The sequence below is a fragment of the Sturnus vulgaris genome, chromosome 4 (genome assembly GCF_052056855.1).
Source record: "Sturnus vulgaris isolate bStuVul1 chromosome 4, bStuVul1.hap1, whole genome shotgun sequence".
In the NCBI taxonomy this organism is placed as follows: Eukaryota; Metazoa; Chordata; class Aves; order Passeriformes; family Sturnidae; genus Sturnus; species Sturnus vulgaris.
The window spans coordinates 28,425,963-28,441,933 of record NC_142246.1 but is presented as its reverse complement, the minus strand read 5'-3'; the positions used below and the strand labels follow the sequence as shown (position 1 = coordinate 28,441,933).

Below are 15,971 nucleotides of genomic sequence, written 5' to 3'. Positions count from 1 at the left end.
AAAACACTCTTAAATTTATATAGGTCCTACAGCAGCTTTAGTGTCCACTTTGGCAATCTTTTATTTGGACATGAGCATTTTGCTTTACATGGGAATTCCAGACCAAGTGTTCAATCTTTACAAATTGCAATTCTAGATTTACGATAATAATATTTACAGTGCATTCACAATGAACCTGGAAGTCATGTACAATTTGTGCAAAGAGGAGAAATGTAATTTGCCTGCATCTGCCTTGCATCTCTAGTTGTCCAGAAAATGAGGGCAGTCTTCAGAAATACCCATCACTGGCCATCACCCAGGGCTTAAGCTTAAAACAACCTTGAAGTGGTGGAAGCTGCAAACAAATCTATATTGAACTGGAACACTGTACACTTTGAGCTATTAAGTCTGTCTACTTAAGTCGAATTATCAGGAGTATTAATCCTATTTAAAGCAGTGGATAAAGCAGGGGATAGTACCAGAAAATGATAATTCTGAATTTGCCACTAATGGAATTCATAAATAAGGTCCCCAAAAGAGTGACAGCAGGAAGCCACAAATCACAAAAATCTACTTCAAAACTCTGAGTGACAGATTTATGAAAAAAGACTGTGATAAAATCTTGGTGGGGAGAAATATGAATTTTTAAATCTATTTTGGTTTTCTTTGGAGTGATCTGAGAACTAGAAGACAGTGACTCCTATGGAAAAGGGGATTAGTAGAAGTAACACCCTCAGAGTCTCAGACTTAATCCACGTGCCATCAGAAAGGCTGCTCAAATCGCAGCTGCAGCCCATCAGTGATACACTCAACAGCTGCACAAAACTGTGCACTACAAACCAAAGATCGAGAAGTTCTACACCACCTTATTAATTTAGACACACCTGCAGATATAAATATATATATATATATATTCGTTTTTATAGGGAACGATACCTGAGTATCCTACAAAGCAGTTACACAACAGATACAAAGCAGTTGTATCTGGCTTTCAAACTGGCCGCTGTGTCTGCTCTTTATAGCCCCGGGGAGCAGAGAGAGGAGCCCTTGGGATGCTGTGGCAGCGGCCGGGGGAGGCGGAGGGGCCGCGGGGAGCTGGGAGGCGGCGCTGACAGCCGGGGCTGCTCGGGGAGGAAACGCTGCTGCTCCAGAGCTGGAGAAATCCCCCCGTGCGAGCCGAGAGGAGGGAAGTCAGTCACCTGGCGGTGAAGGACAGTAAAACAGGGACGGAGAGGGAAATCTCTGCCTCTCTCTCCCTTCTCTTCTGCAAGAGATCCACCTCCTGTTTTCCTCCCAACTCTTCCAGCATAACCTTCAAAGAAGACCATACCCTACGGACTTTCTTTTATTATATTTATGTGTGTGCATATATACATTACTATTATTATTACTAATAGACTATCTTTAGCTGCAAAACAATCTTGAGCCTATGCAGGACTTGGGGGATTTTGTTATCTTGCCAGCGAAATTGTTCATCGCTAATGTCTGGCGCTCACAGGGTGCTAAATTAGCTACCAGACTACTCTGGTAGCATGACGGAGAAAGGCTTTTATCATAGGCTGTTCTCTTCAGTTTGAACACATTTGCTTGAAATTTGCTGCATGATGCTGTCCAGAGAAGAAGGATTTTTTTTCCTCGGGATACAGCGATTCGCCGGTTTCTGAGCTTATTGCAGAAGAAAAAAAAAAATCTTTAAACTGAGTGGATTTTTTTTTTCCCTTTCATTGCCAGAGGACGCGAACCTCTTTCACCAGGGAAGGATCACCTGTCGCTTTAATCCTTAAGGGAGTTATTTTTTGTAAAAAAAGTGAAATATTTAATTTATTTATTTATTTTAACCGGTGGAGGCGTGATCGCGGAGAATGAGACTGAGGGGAGCTGCCAGGGTTTGGAGGACAAGGCTGAGTTTAGGCTGGAAACTGAGAGACTAGATTTCCCCCCCTCCCTCCTTTCCCCCCCCCCCCCCCCCTTTGTTCTTCTTTATTTTTTGGCACAACTTCCGTAGTTTCCAGTCCGCTCCGCGCAGTTTCGCTCTATGGACAGATCAGCAAACCTGGACACGGAGGAGCTCAAGGTAGGCGACCGGCCGGGCGCCGTGGCTGTGGCGGGGCTGTCTCCCTGCCGTGCCGCGGGGGCGGGGGCCGCACGGGGCGCCAGCGGCGCGGGGCTCCCGCAGCCCGGGCGGGGGGCGCGCAGCCGGGCGCGGCCGCCCCGCGGCGGGGGAAGCGCGGGAGGGCGGCTGCCCCAGCCCAGCGCGGCTTCCCCTCTGCCTGCGCGGCCCGCAGCATCGTCATGATAGTATTAATAATAATAGTGGTGGTGGTGATGGTAGTGCTGATGGTACTGCCCGGGTGCTCTCGGCTTTGCATGAGCACTGGAGGCAGCGCCGGGGACAGCTGTGAGGAAGCGGCAACTGACCCGCGGCTTCCCGGCAGAAGTTGGCTCTGAAGCCATTCTGGCCTGGGCATCTCCTCTTCTTCCTCTTTCTCCTCCCCTTGCCGCCGGGAGCGTCGGGGAAACCCTTCTCCACCTCTCCACCCCCCGCTCGGCTCGCCCCCAGCGCGGCGTCCGGGTCCCCCAGCCGAGAGAAGCTGAGGCAGCAGCGGTGGTGGGATGCCGGGCCGCGGCTCGGGGGCCGCCGGTACAATCAAACTTTGCATTAGGACGGTGCGAGCCGGGAGGATTCTGCTCCCCCCGCCACCCCCAGCCCAGCTCCGGCTCCCTCCTCGCTGAAGGAGCATGCCTGAGAGCGTTGAGCATGCTCCTTTGCGGAGATAGAGCCTTCCTTACACCTGCTGCCAACCCCCCCACGGCCCTGAGCGGAATTTGGCTCAAATACTCATCATCATCATCATCATCTCATCATCATACTAATGATAAGATAAATCTCTCTATCAATCTATACGCGGTGAAGAGGGTGGCTGGCTCAGGAAGGCAGCACAGAGGGAGCGGGTGCGTGGGGCGAGCTCAGAGGGGCTGCTCAGCCGGAGTGGAACGAGGGCCAAGCCGGAGGGGCGGGACAGACATACACACACACACACACACACACACTTACACACACACATACACACACACACACACACACACCTCGCCACGGTGGCGGCGGACGTAGCGCTAAGGGAGAGATGAGAGGGACAGGGGAAGGAAGAGAGCCTTTCTTGGCCGCCTCACGCAGGGCCACCCGCGGGATGCCCCTCAGGGCGCGGAGAAGGGCTTCCGTCTGGGAAGGTGAACTGGGGAGCGCTGAAGTGCAGCTGGGGCCTCCTTCTCTTTTCCTATAAACCAGATCTGAAAGTACTGAATAAATACATTCACCCCCCAGTCTTGCTCAGAACTCCCGCTAATCTCCCCAGAGAAAGGCACCCCAGGACTGTAGCGCTGTTTGAGTATTTGAGGTGACGGAAGGAGAGACGATAGAACGATTTGCTTGAGAACCGCTGATCCTCACAGCGCTTCCAGGGCTTCCCCGCCGCAAACGCTGCTTTCCTGGGCTGCTGAGGAGTCCTCTCCCTTCTGCCTTAGCCTTCGCAGGCTTCACAGGATCCCGCTGGTGCGGGAGAGGCAAAAGACGGGTCTTACGATTAAGGGAGCGAAAAGTTTTATTGCACTGCATTATTTTTAAAGGGTCTTTAAAGAAATTATGTTAATGCTACAAGAGGGCAGTACTCCGCATGAATTGTCCGTAAAGCAGGAGGCACGTCTCGCTATGAGCAGGGCATCCAGCATAGGGGGTTTCCAGTTATCCCGTAGTTATGTGCGCTGCGATCAGGACTCGTGTTGCAGCGTATAAGGCTGAGCGACCTTGAGCAAAGAAGCAGCTGAGAAGTAAGCATCGGTACTTTCATCGTCTCCTCCCTACCTCTTCCGTTCATAAGGATGAGAAGAGCTTCCAAAGGAGGCATTTCTGCAGATGCTCTTAGGGTATGGGCAGCTCTCTGGGACCAGCCTCTTTGGCACGATGCACTTCCCGGCTTTCCCGGGTGTTTCATTGATGTGTGGCCGCTGCGAGCGATCCCAGGCGCCGACAGGACGCCGGCGGAGCGGGAGGCGGGCGCTGCGGCCGGCAGGGGGTGGTGCGGGCCCGGGCGGCAGGAGGTGGAGCGGGCCCGGGCGGCAGAGGGTGGTGCGGGCCCGGGCGGTAGAGGGTGGAGCGGGCCCGGGCGGTAGAGGGTGGAGCGGGCCCGGGCGGCAGAGGGTGGAGCGGGCCCGGGCGGCAGGGGGTGGAGCGGAGCCGTCTACCGGCCCGCCGGGAGCGGCTCCAGCCACAGCAGCGGGCGCGACGAGTCGCGGGGCCGCGCGGCTCTGCTGCACCTCGCTCCGGAGAGCTGGGCTTCCTCTCAGGGCCAGCCGTCCCGTCACTCTCCCACCAGCAGCAGTACAAGGTGTGGGGCAAAGCTCTTGGGGGTCTAGGAAGTTCCCAGCCGGTGCCCTTGCTGTAATTGGGCGCAGTAAAGAGCATCTCCCATACTGCTCCAAGTCGTGAAAGCTTTCCTCAGGTTCTGGGTAGTTTCAGGAGGGGTGAAGGGCTCCACTCCTTTTCCCCCGGGCCGACGCAGCTCCTTGCCAGGCCAAAGAAACAGGGCACACAGACAGCAGGCGGCCAGAGGTCCCGAGGTGTCGAGTGGACTCCCACACCACACTGCATGGAGGGCTCATGCCAAGAATGTCAAATACGGTAGCAGCTTGTTGCAGCAGAGCTTGCCAAGAATTTTGGAAACAGGCTGGACATACTCTTTCTTGATACTGGGTTTCCTCTGCTATGACAAATATACGCCAGTAAACATAAAAAAAGATAGTGACAACTTCCCTACCAATAAAAATCAAATGTGTCTCTAAAAGAAAAAAACTTTTTATAATGACACTGAAAACGTATACTATGTTTTATATAAAGCTTCTCTACACGTCAAATCAGCCATTAAATACAAACTTAAAATCTCTGTGTTATTTATTGCACTGATTGTAATGAATTCTGAATTATTTATGTTAATAATAGACATTTTGAAAGGGGATTTTGTGAAAAGCTCAACAAGTACCATGTGTGCAACACCTGCTAATGAAGGTAGGTGTGCTTCCCCTTACTATTACATGCATGAAACCCTGAAGAAAGTAATCGGTATGGAAAACAGACTTCTCTTCCAGAGGTTTTGAGCTATTCTGGTTTTCCTTTGATCTGTCTTATCTCTCTCAGATGTAAGAACTTTCCTCTGACTTTTTAACCCACAAGCCTGTGGAGTTTTTGTTTTAAAGGAGTAGTACGCAAACTAAATAATTCTGTCACAGTTGCACCGTAGTCTTGGGTTAAGTATTGGGAAGGGTTTTCTGTTACCAAATGTATATGTGAGTCTACAGCTACATTTTGAACATACATTAAACTGTGTGATTGTATGAGTATTTTATATTATTTTATTTTATAGGACTCTGTATTTTGTATATGTATATAAAAGATGATGAATTAACTTATTTTGCATTTACTGTATTTTAAAACTATGTTGAGGAATGTTATTTCTTGAAATTGAGTGTCATTTGCAAAGAAGAATTAGGAGGCATTTGTGCTTGCTGGATGCTATTATTTGTGATTTGCATTGACATTGGCTAGATTATTACAAATTTTGTCCTTCAGATTTGCTCTTTCATTTGACATACAATTCCTCTTATTTGTATCATGACTGTTTGTCTTATGTTTGTTTAGCAACTGCAATTTGTGTACAGTCTAAGAGGGAGATAGTATTCCTTGTAGTGTGTAAACCACTGATACTTCTCTGGAGGAAAGTTGGTTTGTAATTGAATGTATGATAACAGTGAGATTATTAATATGATGGATTAAAAAACATCCTGGAAGCCGTTTATTACTTGAAAGCACTGGTTCAGTGAGAATTCTTCATTACAATCCCAAGATGTTTGATTAATAGTGTGCTTAAGTGTCTTGAAATTGCCACTTTTAATATGCAAAAGAATTAAACACTTTATTTCTGAATCATCTTGTAAATATTAGCTGATTTTTTTTTATTCAGCTCATGAGAGAATATTTATAGTCTGTTTACAGTTATGCATTTCCCGGTGATTTGAAACTGCTGACATAATGTGGCATGAAACAAGAAGAGGTTTTGGCAACAATAGTCTTCCAATGCAATTTATGTAATTTGTAAAATATCTGATAAAGAAATTCAAACAAGGAAAGCACAAAAATTTAAACAAGAGGTACTTTTGTGGTCTTAAACATGCAAATCACTTCACTGCTTAAGTTAACAGGAGAACTAATACTCTGGGGAATTCTGTAATTTTTAAAAATTTATTTATGTTAAAAGAAAGAGGCCAGAGAAGTTAATGTGCTTGGTCTGGTGTGGGAGAACTTTTGATGAGTTTAGGTAGATGGTTTTATTTCTGTTTAAAGTCAGTCGTTCCGTAATAGAAAGTGCAGTACTCTGTAACACTCAACAGCCTCTTATGAAAGTCTGTTTCATTTATTAAACTCTTCTGCTTGGGACATGGACATCTTAGTGTGGATATTAAGGGATTTGTCTTTTTAATGCAAAACTTTCTCTCTCCTATCCTTCTTTAGTATGTCCCTCCAAGAAACCTTCATGGTTTACTAGGGTCCTTTCAGCACTACTCAATAAAGACAATTAACCTTTGCATTCACAGTCAAAGCATTCATCCTTTAAACCATTCTTCATGGAAAGTCAAGCTGAAATGGTTTTAAAGTAATATACATGCAAATTTCTTTTCTCTGTGTTCCTATTGTGGGATTTCCTCTCCATCTCTCAATATGTATAAAGACTAGATATAGTTCAGGAAGCTGGAGAGAATTCTATGCATAAGATATAGTTGTTCAGTAGACATAGAAAAAAGGTCAAGACAATGGCAGTGCTCTCACTATACACTTTAGAAATCATTCCTGTACTATGACTGCAGAGAATCCATATAACCTGTGGCTGAGCTTTTTGACATTGTACATTACAGTTTTGCTAAGCTCAACACTCTTTAAATGGAAAATACATCAAAATTTGAAAGCTTGGTTAAAGGGAAAAAACCACTTTGTCTTCCTGTTTTTCATGGTTTTGGGAAAAATATTTTCCTCTGACACTATATTTTGCACTTAAAAAAATAGATGAAAGAGGTTTACGTAAAGGTTAGCAACACATTTTTTTCTTCCTGAACTGGAAGAGGTTAGTGTGTGATGCTACTGTAAGTTGGGTTGTTTCTATAGGTCTGAATGTAAGATTTGAAGACAGTGTATGACTCATGCTAGAGCCTTTCAAAGATAAATCTGTAATGTGAAGACACATTTGTGCGTCCCAGTCATGCTTTTGTACTACATTCCTTAACCTTTTGGAGGCTGATACTGTTTTCCCATCTTCCTGATAAATCCAGGAGTAAGATTGCTTTACTTAAAATGTTATGGCAAAAATGTCACAAGAGATGTTTCCTGTGAAATAATTTCACCTTGTGGTATTTTATATACATTTTGTAAATCCATATCTAATGTAGTTGTTTCTATGTCCTCTAGAGATACAGCATTCCAAAGGAAAAATATAAGGATTCAAATAATAATAAAAATAAAAGTACTCTGGGTTATAAATAGACACTTTTCTTACTTTGATATGGAAGTTCCTCATAGGGAAATTTTCTGTCATTTTCTTCTCTCCTTCAAAAGAAACCTGGTTTAGAAGTTGTATTATTTCCTTTATTTTGAAACACTTTGTACATTTAAAGAGCTTACAGAAGTGTTCTTACCGCCCTGTTGTACTTTTGACTGCAGCCATGTATTGTAAAGCCAGAATTATTTAGTCCAAGAAGGAAGACACATTTATCTACTAAGCCATCTGATCCTTTGCTAATTCTTAGATATTACAGGTTAACTCTTTGATCCACAACAAAACCCTTCTTTTTGAAGAAAGATGTTATGAGGTTGCAATCCACGAGCAATGGGTTTTGTTCCTTGTCACAGGAAGGAATGACTGTTTGCTAAGCCACAACAGTGAGAGACACAAAATGTGAAGCTTTATTCTCAGCAGTATTACTGCAGCTAATCACACAAGGCCAGATTTACAGAGGTACTGAGTAAGTCAAAGCAAGCTTCTGGTGTTCAGCAACTTTAATAAAAAAAGGTGTTCTTTCTGTACCTACTTTCTTTTACCTCTAGCTCACACATTAAGGAGGATTGTGTGATATAAACTCTGTATTTGCAGTTGAAATGTAATAAATGAGGACAGAGTATCTTTTTCTGCAGTTTAAAATTAGCAGTACTTTGTTGAATCATTGAAGTTATATCAGCACATCAGTGATATGCCTAAAAATTGGTGCCATAAGCAGTAGAAAGCCTTAGCCATAAAAATCTAGCCTTCAGCCATAAATCTCTGTTTTAGCAGATCTCTTCAGTTCATGTGGGCAGCATGGTCTGGAATTTATAGGTTCTGCCTTCCTGCTCCTACAACTCTTGAACAAATAATGTTAGTAAACAGAGGCTGCCCCTGCTGAAAAATCACATCCCTTCCAGTTTGTATTAATGTAATAGTGTACATTTAATGGTAGCACATAAAGTGAAAATGGAATTAATTTTAATTTGTGCTTTCTAAATGCATTGTTCTTTGTACCATTATCAGGGTGGAGAGTACAGATTGTTGGATCAGATCCACAAAGGAATTTTTGTTATTTTTGCTCTTCAAGATGTTGATGATACTTCAGATACTTCAGATTATAAAGATCATCTTCTACACAAAATTGTTCATTAGTTATTTTGAGTGGGATTCAAGAAAGCGGGAAAATTTCGTCACTTCTTATCGAACACAAGCAGTGCCAGGTATTGGGTAATTGCCCAGGTATGCTGGGACCTGTAGTTGAGAAAATAATGCAGTAAGCCACTGCAATTACAGAAAGCATTCTTTCCAAATGAAGTTAATTAGTAATACTAAATCTTATTATTTCTAGTTAAAGCTAGTCCACATGCACAAAGCACTGTTAAGCTCTGCCCTTTAACTGATTGAAGACAAGTAAACTAACTGTTAGAGGAAGGTTTCAAGTTTACTCAGCTTAGACTTCCATTTAACAAATTTCCAGCATATGTGAAAAAAACCCTAAAAGTAAAGAATCAATAGAACCTTTGCTGCTTTTATAGGCTAGTAAGTTTCTGAACATTGATCAACAGATGACTGAGATTGAGAGGCAGTCTAAAACTTCATGAGCTACCGATAACAAGTGGAAGAAAGCTAGTTGAATTAATCCTCAGAATCTGGGTTTTATGTTACCTTCAATTTAAAGCCTTATATTGGAAAGGATGTTAAACCTGAACTCAGAAAGGTGCTTAGCTGCCACCCATCCAGTCTGCCTGCTCTATGCTGAGGGGTCAGGGCTGGGCAGTCCCCTCTCCACTCTGTCTTTCCTGATTGCACTCGAGGCTTGGGCAAAAATATGGTTTGGTTGTAGGTAGCTTTGGAAGTAGTCAAGCTATTACTAAGTTCACTATGAGAGTTCCAAGTTTTTCAGGAACATTCATTATTCCCCTTAGGAATTGCTACAGGGAAGGTTCCTACAGTGCAACAGAGGCTCTGTCCTGTAAAGGAATCTGCGAAGACCCCACTTCACCCACAAGACACGAAGCACTTCAGTTTTCCCTGGTCATGCTGCTTAGGCAGATCACACTAATAACACATTTGCTTGCATATTTTTCATCTGGAGTGAGAGGAGTATTTTATGATTTATCTTGCTTTAGGGCCATTGATTTCCATCCCCCAGATGTTCTCCTGGGGACTCCAATGAGGGTGCTCAAAGGTGATTTCTTTGCAAACCTGAGTTTAGCACACAAGAGTGACCCCAATGGCTTTCACTGGGTAAGTGGACAAATGAGGTAAAAAATGCCTGGATCTTCCTTTTAATGTGATTTTTTTTACTATTAGCTTAAACGACATATATCTTAAACAATAAAAGGAGACTGTAACTCAGCTTGGGGGCTTGTTTCTATTTTGAAGAAAAGATTGAACCAGTTTTCTATATTCAAAGTGATTGCTTGGTAATCACAGTCCTGTAAAACTTTTAAGGATGTGAATTGTGTGAATTGCATTCCATACAGAAAATTCTGACAAGGTTGTAAGGCTTCAGGAGGTACATAAGAATTCAGTCTGTGCCTTTTTTTTTTTTTTTTTGGTAATTTGTCTTGGCTGATTCAGGAGTCTCCCTGCTGAACAGGATTGCTGAGCTGGCTGTTTTTAATCCCGTTCACCATTTAATATATGTGTGAGGAAGGAAGTTGAATAATCTATGCCTCAATAAATGGCAGAGGGAATTTTAGAATGCATTACAAAAAGACTGGAAGTTTTTCCAAGAAGATTACTTAGCTTAAAGCTGAAACTCATAGCATCATTTATTACCATAAATAGCTTGAAAATTAGCTCTGAATAATTGCAAACTAGGAGACACTATAAAAATCCATTCCTCCAAAATGACACAAAATCTTAATCCTCTCAGAAGTTTAGGACAGTTCAGGAAAAAAAATTACAAAATTTGGGATTAAGATCCATCTTTTTTTTTTAGCTTGAGCATCACCAACAGATGGTAAATACTCTCTAGAAATCACTTAGCTGAATTGCTCTAGTTAATGGGGTTCTTAAGGCATTTACCCTTACTCCTAATCTCTAATACTCTTTGTCAGAACCTCAGTTCCCTCTGAAGGTTCTGACAGGTACCAGCACACAGGCTGGTGTGTAATTATGCATTACGATACAGCTTAGTAATAATTGTCTTCCCTTTTATTTCATCTGAAACAATAGGATTTAGTCCTAGCACAGGACTGCCTAGCTGTGTCAAGATTTATAGGTTGTTGCAGAAATAGCTGGCAACAAGCTGGTATTGACTGTCACTTCCTGTAGGACTCAAGTTGACATCTACTATTTCAGATATACATCAGTTTAGAAATATTCTGTGTGCCATTTCCCAATAATTCCTGCAGTTGAGCAGACATGAGATGAATGCAAAAACTGTCCATCGTATAGACTCATGTTCCCACTTAATCTTCATGCAGAGAAAATAATTCTTCTATTTCATCAATGTTTTATTAGATTTTCCTGAAAAAGCTGGCAGAAGAATATAATTCTTCAGAGACTAACAAGTTACTTAGCGCATGCTGTTTCCCCAATACTGGCACTGACAATGTAATTTCTGTAAGTATATCTTGTTTTCAGGAGAGTCAGTTACTATTTTTAGAATTGATCTCATACTTTCTTCGTTTCTCCCCCAACTCACTAGGTGCAAGTGAGTATGTGATTGGAAAATGATCTGTTTGTTCAGAAGAGACCTCTCCCTAGTTAAGCTCCCTGTTTTGTTCAGTCTTATTTTAGATGAGGTCGATAATATTCACTGTTCATGCAAATATGTCATCTACTCAGTCTAATGAGACCATTTGTGCTATTGCTTAATAAAATTATGAGATTGTGAGTAGTCTCTGTGTCTCATGATAGAATTTCCATCATACTGTTGACAGGCATAAAACAGAAGGCACCCTTTGCTGAGGTCCTGTCTATCCTATTGAACTCAGAATTTTGCAAGTCTTGATCAATGAATGAATGTACCTAGTAGGCAGAAAATTGCAGCATGATGAGCTGAGCAAGGAGGGAGCACTAGGGAAGCTGTGCTGAAGCCCATCACCTGATTTGTCAACAATTATAGATTATATTGAGTAAAATTTATTTTGGTTTTAGGAGTATGCTGCTGCACCAGACTACAGTGCTATTTTGTAATAGACATGCAGAGCTTGCTAATGCAGTTTTAGAGTAGCCAAGTGGAATGTAAAGATTTGTAGCTGAAAGGGAAGGCTGTGGGTTGCAATAACAAATGACAGCACAGTGACAGTGTGCTGAGGTGGTGACAAACTGAATCAAAAGGGCTGTATAGCTCTTTGCACTGTTGCTGATGCCTCATGGACATATCTTAATTATTCACATATTATTACTATATTTTGAAATTTTTAGGACAAAGCAGAACCCTGTGTTTTGTGCTAATATTACTATTTAGTAAGTAATGTGTCTATGACATATGCATCATTTAAAGAATAAGGAAAAAAATTAGTGACATTTATTCGTTGAGGTGCTAGAAAAGTCAAATGACTTACTCAGGTGCACAGAGGTGACTGGGCCAGAAAATCCCAGAACCTATGAAAGCAGATGAAATTACTGTCTCGGTGGAATGTCACCACTTAATTGGTATGCCATGTATTATATGGTTTACTTGCAGTTGACAAGGTATCTTTGTGCATGGACTCATTTGCATTTTAAATTATGGATTTCTTTAATAATTGATAACAGTGCCAAAATATCCTATAGTATTGATATGCACTTAATGCTTTTTGTGACTCCTCCTGGATAAAGCGAGTAGCGTGAAGAAGGAAACAGGAGAGATTACAAGATGCAAATCTACTGGAAGAAGCCAACAGCAAATGAAGGCACCTTCCAATGTCTTACCAAAGTCAGTTCTGTGCTCTTCTCTCACCCTAGTTTTGACTTGCCAGCCAGTTGTACAGATTGACTGTGCAATTTTTCTAGCAGAAATAAAGTGCCATAAATTTTACTTTCAGGAGACCCAAACACTTTCAGACAAAATACAGCTGACTCAGCAGTGGTGCAGAGGTAGTAAGCTCTGTTGTGGGGGCTGGCAGTGGCAGCTGGTAGCTGGAACATCTTAAGTTGGATCATCCCTCACAAAGCAGAATGATTGTAACAGTGTTAAGTGCCTATTCTGCGTATATTTTCCAAACTTGTGTGTCCTGAGTTGCCACTAATGATACTATTCCAAAATGTGGCCTAAGAATCATGGCATGAAGGCAGATGTTTGGATCACAGTACACAAAGTGCCTGCTTGCTGCAGATGGTTATGATGGTGGTTTTATTTCTTGCTTTTTTTATTACTTGCCTTAATTTTTTTTCTTCTGATCTTATAAACTAAAAAAAAAAAAAAAAAAAAAATTATGAAAGTTTCACTATGAAAATACTGTTTTCTACATGAAGAAGTTAAATACTTCTTTCCAGTTCAAATAAACGCCACTTTCCCATACCTTCCAATGATTTGGTGCTCACTCATATGTATTTTTACCCCAGTAACATACAAAGAATTGGTTTTTACAAAACGATTAACTGAAAGAGATTTAAATGTAACCTTAGAGCATAAAATGAAACAAGAAAAGAGAGTTAAACCAATCAATTTTATTCTGAACACAGCAATTGCTTCTGCTGTCAGCAGGGATAAAGTTTACTGCTATTGGAAACTTATAAAAAGTCAGATGTGTTCCTGTAAAATGCCTTGTCAACTGCAAGTAAACCAGACCACACATTTCAAGAACCAAACATCTCCTTATTTTAGTATCTATAAGGTTTATGTTCTAAACACCTGCTCAGAAGTAGTTACAACAATGTGAATTGAAAAAAGGAAATGCTATATTCCTAAATGACAAAGAAATCTTGCTTATTGACCTTTTGAACTGCCTCAGCCAAAAGGATTCCATTGTTTTATCTAATGGGAAGTCAACACATACCTATATCCAATGTTGAACTAAGATTAATATGGATGTCTTTGTAATTATTACATCTGAATAAAACTGACCCTTATATCAATATAAGTTGAATCACAATTAAATCCCAGCTTTTTATTGAAAAAATCCTGAGAACCTTTCAAGGGAGGAGAAGACAGGAGGAATAATTATTTGTCTGCTCAATTTATTCTATTTGAACCTAGAGTGAATTAAAAGAACTAATTTAAAAAAAAAAATCTACCTTTAAAAATCATACCTTTTAAAAGAAATGTAAAATTGTAATGCATCTCTGATGCAACAGTCTGTATCCATATCAGTTTGCTTCTATTGGCACCTTCCAAAAAACCAAAAGAAATGCAAACCTCAAAGCTGTAAACTTTCACAATCCAGGGCTAAGGATGAAATGGTAGTGCTGTTTACTGGGATAAATCAGGTGCTACTAACAAAATTTCAATAACAAACGTTAACAATATTATCATTAGTAGCTCTTGAAAAAGACCTGGCTGCCTAAAGCCAACTTAATTTTGAACACTGAGACAAGTCAATCAGTATATACCTGAAAATATGCGTTGAGGGATGCAGTTTGCATACATTAGAGGCTAGTGTTTTCTTTCCAGCCTGTGAGAGTGTGAAGTCTTTTGTTTGCTTATTCAGGAGCACAGGCACAGGTACATTACTTTGTAGGGTATGGGTCTGCTTGTTGGTGGCTTCTGGGTAGAGAGAATTTCCAGGGGAAGTACAGGACTGAGAAATAGCCTTCTACTCAAAATTCTGTGCTTTCTGTCCTACTGTAAAAATATCTTTCTCACAAGACTGTTTGTCTGGGGATAGGGGGGTGTTGAGGATCTGGAAGTGTAAATGTCAGCTCAGCCAATGTCCATTAACTGTGGTCTGAGAGGTTAGAAGGTGGGCCCATTTCCCATTTTTACATTTTGCAGCATCAGAACTGATAGCCTGTAGCATCTTAAGTGGCTAAAGGCACAGTGGAAATCAAAATACTGAGATGTCAGTAAAGCTATCTCAGTGCTTTTGGGAATACTATCCGGGATCATGACTGAATGGATGTTCCTGATTCTGACCAAATGCCAACAATTTTGGCAAGGCTGTACTATCAAGGACAAAAAAAATCTATGGAAGAGCTCCAGGTGTATTTTTGTGTTTCATAGTGCAGGTAGGAATCCATTTTCACTTGACACTCTTTGTTACACCTTGTGCTTTGAATATGCTCTTATTTGGTTTGCTATGTAAATATTCACATTGGCTGGTAGAAAAGGATCTGTTCATGATCACAGGGTAAATTACAAAAAGTATTATTTCCTAGACATCTATTTTGATTGTCAACCTCAGAAAGAAAATAACTCTAGTTCTTTTAAGTCACATGGAAGGATATGATCTATGGATGATAGTATAGTTGCCCATTGACTCCTGGAAATAAATACAGCAAACCTGTTTTTAGATGTGATTTAGAACATAATGAATACAGGGAAATTACACTTTTATGAAGGGCATTTGTCTCTAAACTTTTCTGAACAGTTATTTTGAAAGATTGTCACTAGCTAGGCCAAATAATTAATACTGCAGCAAAATATCAGTGAAAAAAATAGTGACAAAAAACCACATCAAAGAACCATAGAATAGTTTGGATTTTAAAAGGACCTTTAAAAGCCATCTGCAAAGAACAAGAACATCTCCAACTGGACTAGGCTGTTCTGGGCCCCATTGAAGTGACCTTGGCTGTTTCCAGGGATGGGGCAACTATCACCTCTCTGGGCAATCTGTCCCAGTGTTTCATCATCTTCTTTGTAAAAGACTTTTTCCACATACCTAGTCTGGATCTCTATCAGTCATCCATTTTTCTTATATGCCCCCTTTGAATACTGAAAGATCATCTTAAGTCTTCTCCAGAGCCTTCTCTTCTCCAGGCTGAACAAACCCAGCTGTCTCAGCCTTTCCTCATCGGGGGGGTGCTCCAGCCCTTTGATCATTTCCATGACCTGCTCCAACATGTCTGTGTCCTTCCTGTGCCGAGGACCACAGATCTGGATGCAGCACTCCTGGGAGGGTCTCATGAGAGAGGAGGAAAGGCCCTGCTGGCCATGCTGCTTCTGATGCAGCCCAGGATACTGTTGGTGCTCTGGGCTGGAGTGCAATGGCCAGCTCAAATCCATGAGATGCCTGTATTAGGTCTTCCACCAGTTCTTTCATCTATGGGATACATGGACACACACCTGTGTCACTTCCTGAAGAAGCAGTACGGGATAAGCAGACCCATCTGAAGTGATCATCAGGTAGAACATCAGGGACTGCCTTGCCTGCTTTCTGCTTTAGTCCCTCCACCACTGAGGTTTCTTTGGTACAGAAATTGATGTTAAAATTAATATATTGCATGATGTTTTTAAGAAATTTAAAATCTGTTTCTGGGAAAGACTTTTGGTTCCTCTCTTGTCTAAAAAGGCAAGATCTGCTTGAAACATTTGCT

General features: G+C 41.7%; 1 protein-coding gene across 8 annotated transcripts in view; it reads left to right on the top strand.

The window, feature by feature from the left end:
• The first annotated feature begins 1,942 nt into the window (after positions 1-1,942).
• Positions 1,943-15,971, top strand: part of SGCZ (sarcoglycan zeta) — a 412,929-nt gene continuing 398,900 nt past the window's right edge. For 2 of the 8 annotated variants that reach the window (XM_088163420.1, XM_088163413.1), the window contains exon 1: positions 1,948-2,053. Coding sequence is in view for 4 of the 8 variants with exons in the window: in XM_088163413.1 (XP_088019539.1) it covers positions 2,015-2,053 (39 nt within the window). In the remaining 4 variants the exon portion in view is untranslated. Of the gene's footprint in view, positions 2,054-15,971 lie in introns of all 8 variants that reach the window. The other 6 variants (XM_088163416.1, XM_088163414.1, XM_088163419.1 and 3 more) reach the window with 6 other exon arrangements.